Consider the following 9,852-nt stretch of genomic DNA (forward strand, 5'->3'; position numbering starts at 1 on the left):
TTAAAACCATATTTATTAGTCAACTTTTTAAATTAGATCCGTATATTTGCTTTTTATAAGATATAATAAAAGTCAAAAGTTTAATTGCTAAAAAATATCTTTAAATTTTTATTTATTACCAAATTTAGAATCTAATTTTTAGATTTTTAAAATTCAGTGACAGTATTAATTTTAATTTTAATTTTAATAAAATTTCCATAAAATCTATTAATATTACATAAATTACAACAACAAAAATCAAGAAATTGAAAATTAATTTTAAGATTATTAAATTACCTCATTATTAAAATATTATTATTAAAATATGTAAAATTATTTTTTTAATTTTAAAATTTTAATTTATCTTTTAAATTATAACATTTTAATAATAAGACTGATGAGTTACATTTTTTATTTATTATTGTCAGAATTCACGCCACGATAACCAATTCGATTGATAATTTTATTTAAAATTAAAATTAAAATCAATAATAAAATTAAAAATTCTAAAATTACTTTGTAATTCAATAAAATTTTCTGATTATTTTTTTTTTAGGCCCATAACACTAGCTTTTTATTGCTTAGACATTTAATTTTGGATTTTTTTTGCCTGTTATAGGCTATGTATGCAATGAATACAGATTGCTATGTATCTTAACTTTTAGGAATATTTATTGCTGAGATTAAATATTCAAAACCTATGTGCATTTGAACATCTATATTATACATGCATCCAAATTGAAACTATTTTAGGTAAATTTTGGACCAATGGATTTAGAAAGGAATTAAACCGACAAAATACAATTTTGCACTGGAAAAACTTTATTTAATTCAATCAAACCTAAATTTGTTTTTAAATTGTTTTAATTTATAGAAACGTTCAATTCAGATAACACTTAAAAGTTTTTTTTTTTTTAATTTAAATTCTTTATCTTCTTTCTCGTTTCCTTCCAAATTCATTATTTCTCATAAATCTTTCTGTGTCTTTGCTCTATTACATTTTTATTCTTTTTTTTTCATTTATATATCCGACTTTCACGAAACTTGCATCAACAAAGTGACTACTATTTTACATAAATGGCACAAAAAACTGTTTCTTTTTTCAATAATTAGCTTTTATTCAATGTTTAATTCACATTTATTATGATTATAAAAATGCAGTTTTACGTGCAATAATATAAATTTGATTAACCCGACCAAGAAAACTGACAAACCTAACATCTTATACTTTTATATGCATGGCTTCATCAATCATTAGCTCGAGTCATAATGTCTATAAAAAGGGGCAAATAACAGAATATAAAACAAAAACTGAGAAAACGAAAAGGAAAAGAGAAAAAAGTGTAAATACACAGGAAAATTTGAAATCATCATTTCAGATATAATAAGGTTTCAAATCAAATACAAAGGGATGATTTGAAAAAAAAAAACAGAGAGAAAGAATCATCATACATGATAGACAGGCACATAGAGAAGTTAGTACATAGCTGCAAAAGATGAGACCAAGTATATCATCTTACTTTAATTAAGTTTGAAGTCCAATATCATTTGCACCTATGGAATAGTTTTCCCGATCAAAATCTCAGTTACAATTGAAAAGGCAAAAGAAAAATTAATGCATTATTGTATCTGATGAAGCACGACCTGAACTTAAAGATAATAAATATCTGGGAGATCAAGCACAGTTTAGTTGTTCTCCCATTATAAAACTCTGGAGGGTGCCGCGCAATCTGGACTTCTGGAGGGTGCCATACAAAATTGACATCGAAAACTGATAACTGATAGCCTTTACTCTTTTACCTCAGACTTTCTGAGCTTTATTTGGCCGTCCGCCAGAGTAATTATCTCTAGACCGAGAATGTTTACCGCCTCTAAAGTGTTTTCCTCCCCTGTTGAAGGGTTTAAAAAAGAAAGGAGAAGAAGAAGAAGATTGGCAGTAATAGGAATCCAGATTAGCTACTTGATGACAACCATTACAACAAATATCTTAACAAATAAAGATAAAAAATAGATACTATCTGAATTCTCACCTTCCTCGGTTACCCATATTTCCCCGATGCTTTTCTTGATTGCCTCGGAGAAGGCTCCAATATTCCTTCTCTGCCTCACCTGTAAGCACAAATAGTTAATAAAAACAGCTCTTCATCCAGTGCACAATCCAGAATGCAGAGTTGAAATGCAACACAAGATAATATGTAGAGAAGAGAAGAAAAAAAGAAGAGAGAACATATTGAAATTGGTGACACTATAAGAAAAAAAAATTGTTTATGCAGAAAGTTAAAGATCATGGTAGAATATCCGACTATATGGTGAATCCACAGAATATAGATAGATATTTCTATAAATGAAGCTGATATCAGAACTTACCAGTCACTGGTTCTAAAATAGCAATAAAATTCTTTACGGCAAGGCCACCATCTTTAGCTAGGACCGCAGCTGCCCGTGCTTTCTGAGCTGCTTCAGGTTGCTCAAATCTAACATATCCTGATTCTTCCCCAATCTTGAAATCGATATACTTTGAACAAGGAGGCAAAACAAATACATGATAAAATGAGTCAGTGCATCACAAAAACCATAAAGGCCCAGACCTGCTTCCAGGATTAAATTGCAAGAACACTTAACAGAAAGAAGTGCCAACAAGAGAGACAAATGATTTCATGACACCAGCATAAACCATCTAGTTAGTATGGATTTTTTAACGATGACAGAATTCAGCAAGCAGCAAACATACAAAATCTCAGCCACAAAACAAGAAGGAATCTTCATATTACCTTGACAGTGCCAAATTTTTCAAAGATAGCTTTCAGATCCTCACGCATTACAACATTCATGTTATCCCTGTAGGAATCAGCTTTGACATGCTCCTCTTTCTTTTTCTCCTTTGCAATGGGATCTTCAGACGACTTTCCTTCTGTTTCTGTTCCCTTACTTTCGGAACCATTTTCCCCATCAATTTTTTCTTCCTTCACCTCCTCAATATTCATTTCATGATTTTCTTTATCAGCAGAGACATTCTCGGAGCCATTTTCCTCATCAATCTTTTCTTCCTTCTCCTCCTCAATATTCATCTCATCATTTTCTTTATCGGCAGAGATATTCTCTGACAACTTTTCTTTATTTTCTTCACTAGCATTTTCTAAGGATTTTGGTTCTCCATCTGCTTTGCTGGCATTTGCATCAACACTGACAGGCTCTTGACCACCATCCTGTTCTACAGATCCACCAGCTGAAACACCCTTTAATGTAAAGGCAACCACCAAACCCTTGGGATAACTGTGATCATCAAAAATGGAGACAAAAAAAAATTAAAAAACATCTATTAGAAAAGTCCCACAAGTTCATGTAGATACTCACGTTGCTTCTGCATTGTTCTTGTTATTTGAACCTGAAAATGGACGGGAACTTTTGAATTCCTCTTCTTGTTTAATTCTTTCTGAATCAAATTCCTTCCTGATTTGGACAGAGCGCTTATTAGAAGGAACCCAATCCATAGGGCAATAAAATGCTACAGTGACATGTTAGTCTTTATTTGCTAAAATTTCCTTCAATCATATTTAGAAGAAGAATATGCATGTGACCTTAGAATGAAAAGAACAATCATGACCATAACTTACTTTGGCTTTAGCTCTAACTGTACACCTTTAAAAACCAAACTTTGCTTTAAAACATTTTCAGTATCTTCCTCATTTGAGAACTCAATCAAAGCAGAACCACAAAATACCCTTTTGTCAGCTACATGGCGAGGCATCCTCACACTAGAGACCTGAAAGAAGAACAGATATACTCATGCTTTATGAACCAAAAACAGTTCCAGCAGATGTTATTTATGACTGCCTTGGTCAAATTAGGTCTTTAGAACTGAAAATGCACTTATGGATAATCCAAAAACCAATTCAAAGTAACTGGTTACCTTGGCGTATTGTCCGAAAAACGATTGAACATCTTCCATTTTTGCATCATACTGTAGTGGCGATGCAGCAATTGTTCTTATGTCTAATTGCTCTATCGCCTCTTCTGGCTTTAAAAGAGCAGCAATCCTACCAACTTTCTTCCCTGAGAGTAACAAGCCAATTAACAAAAGAGTACATATTGGAGTGACCTATCCATAAATCCACAAAAAGAAAAGGTCAAAAAAAATAAGATCAAATTTGGCACGGTAAAATCAGATTTAGTAATCCCAAATCAACTATGATAAACTTGTTTAGAAGCGAAGTCCCAGTAAGCCAGACTAATGAAATATACAAGTCAGATAATCTTGAATCTGAATTGTTGAAATATACAGATCGACCTTCAAAAATAATCAAAATATATTAGTATTGCTTCCAAAAAAGACTCAAAATCTTTAGACACCTAAAAACTTGGAATGAAATCCCATTCTTAGAATGGGATTCCAAATTTTTTGGTTTGCTTATAAAAAGAATCAGATATTTTATGACACTGATAATTTGAAATGGTTGTATGTTAATGAAAATAACATCTATTTGAATGTACAGTTTGTCCAAATACCACTGAATTTTATTTAGTTATCCCGATAGGATTCCCTGGATTTAGACATTCATTCCCATTCCCATTCTACTTCTAAGGCGTAACAAAAGGTGCCATAAATTTCTAAATTCACTTAATTCTTAGTATGCACTTCATTCAGAATCTAAACAAAGCTTAAAAACCTAAGTGAAACTTGTCTTATATAACCAAAAGAAACACGAACTAACCATCTTCAGAGATCTTAAGAGAAGTGGATTTCCTAAGAGTATCAGCAACAGCCTGAACAGTATGTTCAGGAACGTCTTCTGGCTTTACATCTTGCAACTTGAGATAACCTTTCATCTTTTTGAAAGAGCATATCAAAGACAGACTCACCACTGGTTTTCTCCAAGTAAAAGACCAACAATGTCCATAAACAAAAGGAAAAAATAAAAAAATGAAAACATAAAAGATAAAAGGATACTGCCATCTTCGCTTTCATTGATATTATTCCTCATAAAATTATCTCTTGGGAGATTGCTATCACTGAAGTAAAACTCCACCTGCAAAAATTTTAAAAATATTTTGAGTCATTTGAACAAGAATTTTAATTATTCAGATATTTGTATCTGACCTGTCTAAGGACTTCCTTAGCTGTTCCTTCGTCCAGAGAAGCCGTTGCCATTGTTGCTGATCAATCAAACGAAAGCTCTGTTTTTAGGGTTTTTGGGAGGCTTTTGTTAAGAAGGGAGTAGAAAGAGGGCTTAGTTTAGCTTTCTACGCGGGTCACAAGCTTTAAGTTGTGATTGCAATTAAAGGTCCAAAACACCCCCAGCCATTCCAATAATGAAAATCCTCTTTTATTTTCTTTTGACTCGTTTAGAACTGTAGTTCCTAATTCGACAAAATTAAATAAAATTGCAACTGCATGTTCTTCTTATTTATTATCAATAATAAATGCTTATTATGAAAGCTAAAATGTTTATAATTGAAATTCAAGGTTAAACAAATTATTAAAATATCAATATAAATTTAAAGTGCAACTCGACCTGACAACTTTAGCCATCTTCAACTTAATTTTTTTATTATTATGTCTAGTTCAAACTCAATCTGTTAAGTTCTTCAAGTCTTATAAATAGACCTGTTTATGTGCTTGATATTTGCTCGATCCATCTAAATTTGTTTAAAAACTTATAGGCTTAAATATATAGTTTTTATCTTGAATTTGCTAGAATATGAACTCGTAAAAATTTTATTATTAGTAGTAGATAGGATTGGATTAGAGTTGTGCTAATGTTTAAAAAATATAAGTCCAACAAAATGCATCCGCTTTTTGAACAGATTTACTTACAAGTATAAACAAATTTAAATGAATTTAATAACTATTCATTAGAAACTAAATTATTCATCAATTAATTAAAAAATATTCAACACAAAAAATTTACCCTATTTAAAAAATTTATAATTGTATTTAATAAATAAGTTTGAGGATTTATTTATGTACTTACTACAAATAAAAGTACATTAATATTAAATTTAAATCTCAAAATATTTATATTTCAATTTACAAGTGAGCTCATAGCTTTATAAAGAGTCAAGCTTTCTCAAATGAGCTCAAGTAAAATATCTCACAAGCAGATTGGTCATTTGGAGATTCAAGCACTAAAACATTCCAAAAATGAACAAATCATTCGACTTAAATTGAATAAATGGTAAAGTATAAAGTACCATCATAGTAAAAATGAACTCAGCATATTAAGATGATAATATGTCAAAGGCTCATTTCATAAGATCCTGAAATCAGGGCAACAATTGTTTAAAACATTAGAACTTGATCAATATTCCTTGCGTGCATTCACAAACAACCAAAAGATGAGTCTAATAATAACCCTCATGAATCATGAATATTGTGTATGCACATGAGCAGTCGTGCAGAAAATGGCAAGATGGTTTCGGAACATGCTACCATTGCAAAAACAGAACATTCTCACACAATACCAATGACGTCTCAATCATTTTCATAATCATCATCATCATCCAATTACAACTTACGGTCACCGTAAAAAAAGTTATTCAACCCCAACCCCCCACTCCCTGCCTTATACTGGCGTTAGACATCTCTCTTCTGAATTTTCCTTACCAATATCGAAACACCGCAGGCATGAAACTGAGGTGATTTATTTGTACAAGGGGAAACAACTTCTTGTCTAGAGTTACAAATTGAATGAGAACCCTCTTCTTCAAGGGCAGCAAATTCGGCATAACATTTGGGCTTACATGAAATCCTCTTCCAGCTCCTGCAAGGACTTGTTTTCAGATGCAATCTGCTTGTTAGATGTCATCTTTTCAGACACCATCAACCCTTTGTAGCTCCTAATCTCTGCTTGTCTCTCTTTTTCAAGCCTTTCCATTTCCTCTCGACGTTTCTGCAAATGGAAATAAGAGGTTTTAATTGGCACTGGTTATAATTGAACAAGAAAAGAAAAGATAATTGAACGATCAATAAGGCCCTCCTATCTCCATCTTCATGTGGTAGAATGGCCATGGTTATATTTTTCTTTGCAAACAACTTTTGCTTTAGCAATTAGAGCAAATAGAAATTTTTAATATACGAAAGGAGAGAATGTGGGGCCTGGATCCTATTCTTACTGAGTAATGTTATACTATATTTTCAAGGAATCAATCTTCAGTCAGTTATGGAGTACAAACTCAATGCTATAACCATGAGATTGATTCTATGACCAGTTCTCCAAACAACAAAGAGGCACATGTGCCCAAAGGAGCTGGAGAACGAAAACCTGTACCGACACAACCTCATTCTCCATTTCAGAAATATGGCTGCCAATAAAATAGATGAGGGACACTCAGCAGCATTTCAACTACATTTGAAGCATATGTGCACACTAACCGCAGAGTATGAATACTAACAGAAAATAAAAGGCAGCAGACCTACAGAACAAATGGAATCATACAACTCCTATGAAAATACTAGGCCATTGAGATGATGATATAACACCAGCACTTGACAATTCTGAAGTTCTATTCACCACTACAGGTAACAAAATGTCCTAAGACCTTAAATATTGCAATAAATGCCAGGAGAAATATCACAACATTACATGAAATGTGGTTCTTTTGGAGAATAGTCTCCTGCAATTTCAATTCAAAACATAAGCACTAATACTAGTTCTTGTGATGTGGAGTGAAAGAAAGAAGAATATTGATGGAAAAGCCATCGACATGGTTTCATCACTAACAAATGCATTATCAAATTGACACTGCACATCCCAAAATTCAAATGTCAGCTTCTACTTGATTAAAATATTTTACAACTTCAAGGCAGTTGTTTTAAAGTCTGTGTCTCTAAGCCTTGTGATAGTAGAAGAATAACAATGAGATGCCTAGCAACAAAGAAAACAAAAGGGAGAAGAAAAAAAAAGAAGAATGACAGAACTGGCAAAATTTTGTATGTTAAAAAGTCCCAATATAATCAGTAGCAAGATAAGCTCCCACAGCAGATCAGGTATCATTAGTATTAATCATTTGTGTGCCTAACCCAATTTGCGACTGTTCTATGGCAAAAAGAATATCAAAATAGAAGGTCTTTTCTGTTGTGGCGATATATTGGAAAATCTTATCTTGATAATATCAAATTGATCAGACAAATCAAACAATACCATCAACTAATATATAGAACTCACTTTATCTCTCAGCTGAAGCTTTCTCTCTGCTCTTTCTGCTGCATTGACTGCTTCTCTTTCGGCTGCAATTATATGTGGTAAATAAAGCATCACCAAGACAAACAGAGACTTCATGGTGAAAGAAATAAGACATATTAATATTCAATGTCCAATATGGTTCTTTCCTCAAAAAGAAAAGGAATAAACTGAGAAGTCTAAGATCATAGATTCACCTTTCAAATCAGGCTTTCTTTCGACTTTTGTTCTATTCAATCTATTAACTATTTCATTAATCCGCTTCTCCACTCTTACAGTTCGAACCTGGACAATATGCATCCAAGTAAGCAATATGTGCTCTACACATACATATACTCAAAATTGGTCTGTGAGGGCTTGTGAAAACAATTTGAAAATCAAACTCTTACCATCTTTGAATTGTGGAAGCCAACTTGGCCAACATCCATGGAAGCAGTTTTCTTTAAATTGGCCCATGGAGTGTAAACAACATCAATGTTGTTCACTTTGTTGCCTGCAAGAAACAAAAATAAGTTTTATAACTAATGCTGTCTAAGCACCCTTGTCTATTCAATAAAAAATAAATCAAAAAGCATTGGAATCCATAGTAGGAAAGGTATAATTGATTGAAACATATAATAAAACGAGAAGAATTATTAAAAACATTGCCTTGGATTGAATTAGCTTTGACAAGCTGAGCACAATCCTCCAGTAAACCTTCACTTATATCATCAATTGTCTGGCCTTTGTTCAGTCTTAAATAAACATGAGCAGAAGACATTTTGTCCACATGAAACCTGCAAAAAACAAACAAACAGACGAACACCAATCTCTTTAAAATCACTTCTCAATTCTCGTTTCTTATCAATTTTATTACAAAATCAAACAGGCAATTATACAATTGTCTCCTTAAAAATTGAATAGAAACATTAAACGTGATAAACTAATCAAGATCAGTGTACCATAGAGCTAAATAGACAGAAACATACCAAAAAGAAATTATAAAGTTACAAAAAAATGATAAAAAGTACCAAATATCTTCAGGGAAACCATATCTGATGAGCTCTTCATTCTCGTACTTATCGAGACCCATAAAAATGGTGTAATCTCCTACCTCTGGTCTGGCTTTGAAGTAGAACACCATTCTTTTATTATTATTATTATTATTTTTTAAATATTACACACACACAGAGAGACCTCTGCGTTTATTTTTCGTCTGGTGTGGTTAATGGTTAGGGTTTCGTATTGTTTTATTTCTGAAGAATCGAAGAATCGGAATTGCGGGCGTAATCTAAACGCTGTGTTTGAGTCAAGTTGCCGTTTCCATTTAAACGACAATGCGTTTGAAGTTTTAAAACTGACTAAGAATAGTTGCAGTAAGAGATTTGGGCTGAGATAGGTTCGCATGGACCCAAATTGGATAAAAGAAGTCATGGGTCATGGGGCTACAGTTCCATTGGAACAAAGAAAACAGAGCCAAGCCAATGAATGGAAAAGTATCTGCTATTTGCCACATTGATATCTTGCTGAAGCTTTGGCTATTAAATGAGCTCTCTCCGTAGCAATTGCCAATGGCGTCTACTCGGCAAATTATCGAATCTGACACTCAGAAGCTGTTGTCAAGGCATTACTGCTCGAGAAAAGTCTCTGGCAAAACTTGGAGCCATCTTTGAAGATATTTTAAAAAGTCTAGCTGATCGTCCCATCCCTATTG

The 9,852-nt window shown here is 32.6% G+C and overlaps 2 protein-coding genes across 3 annotated transcripts; both read right to left on the bottom strand.

Annotated features, from left to right (window-relative positions):
- Positions 1-1,476: 1,476 nt before the first annotated feature.
- Positions 1,477-5,248, bottom strand: LOC8271208 (la protein 1). Its single transcript, XM_002516522.3, has 10 exons — positions 5,078-5,248; positions 4,928-5,006; positions 4,692-4,841; positions 3,890-4,032; positions 3,594-3,742; positions 3,334-3,429; positions 2,751-3,252; positions 2,347-2,494; positions 2,010-2,088; positions 1,477-1,868 (listed from the first exon to the last, which is right to left on the bottom strand). Exons 1-10 carry the CDS (start codon positions 5,126-5,128, stop codon positions 1,781-1,783), a joined length of 1,485 nt encoding a protein of 494 aa, XP_002516568.1. The 5' UTR covers positions 5,129-5,248; the 3' UTR covers positions 1,477-1,780.
- Positions 5,249-6,427: 1,179 nt separating this feature from the next.
- On the bottom strand, positions 6,428-9,443 carry LOC8271209 (coiled-coil domain-containing protein 25). 2 transcript variants are annotated; one of them, XM_048372221.1, is made up of 6 exons: positions 9,170-9,443; positions 8,808-8,935; positions 8,549-8,652; positions 8,357-8,444; positions 8,145-8,252; positions 6,428-6,869 (listed from the first exon to the last, which is right to left on the bottom strand). In XM_048372221.1, the coding sequence occupies exons 1-5, from the start codon at positions 9,280-9,282 to the stop codon at positions 8,146-8,148; spliced, it is 540 nt and encodes a 179-aa protein (XP_048228178.1). In that variant the 5' UTR covers positions 9,283-9,443; the 3' UTR covers positions 6,428-6,869; position 8,145. The 2 variants fall into 2 exon arrangements, with proteins under 2 accessions (XP_048228178.1, XP_002516569.1); XM_002516523.4 differs by having other exon boundaries at positions 8,145-8,206; positions 9,170-9,442.
- Between the last annotated feature and the right edge of the window lie 409 nt (positions 9,444-9,852).

Source organism: Ricinus communis, chromosome 3 (assembly GCF_019578655.1).
Source record: "Ricinus communis isolate WT05 ecotype wild-type chromosome 3, ASM1957865v1, whole genome shotgun sequence".
Taxonomy (NCBI): Eukaryota; Viridiplantae; Streptophyta; class Magnoliopsida; order Malpighiales; family Euphorbiaceae; genus Ricinus; species Ricinus communis.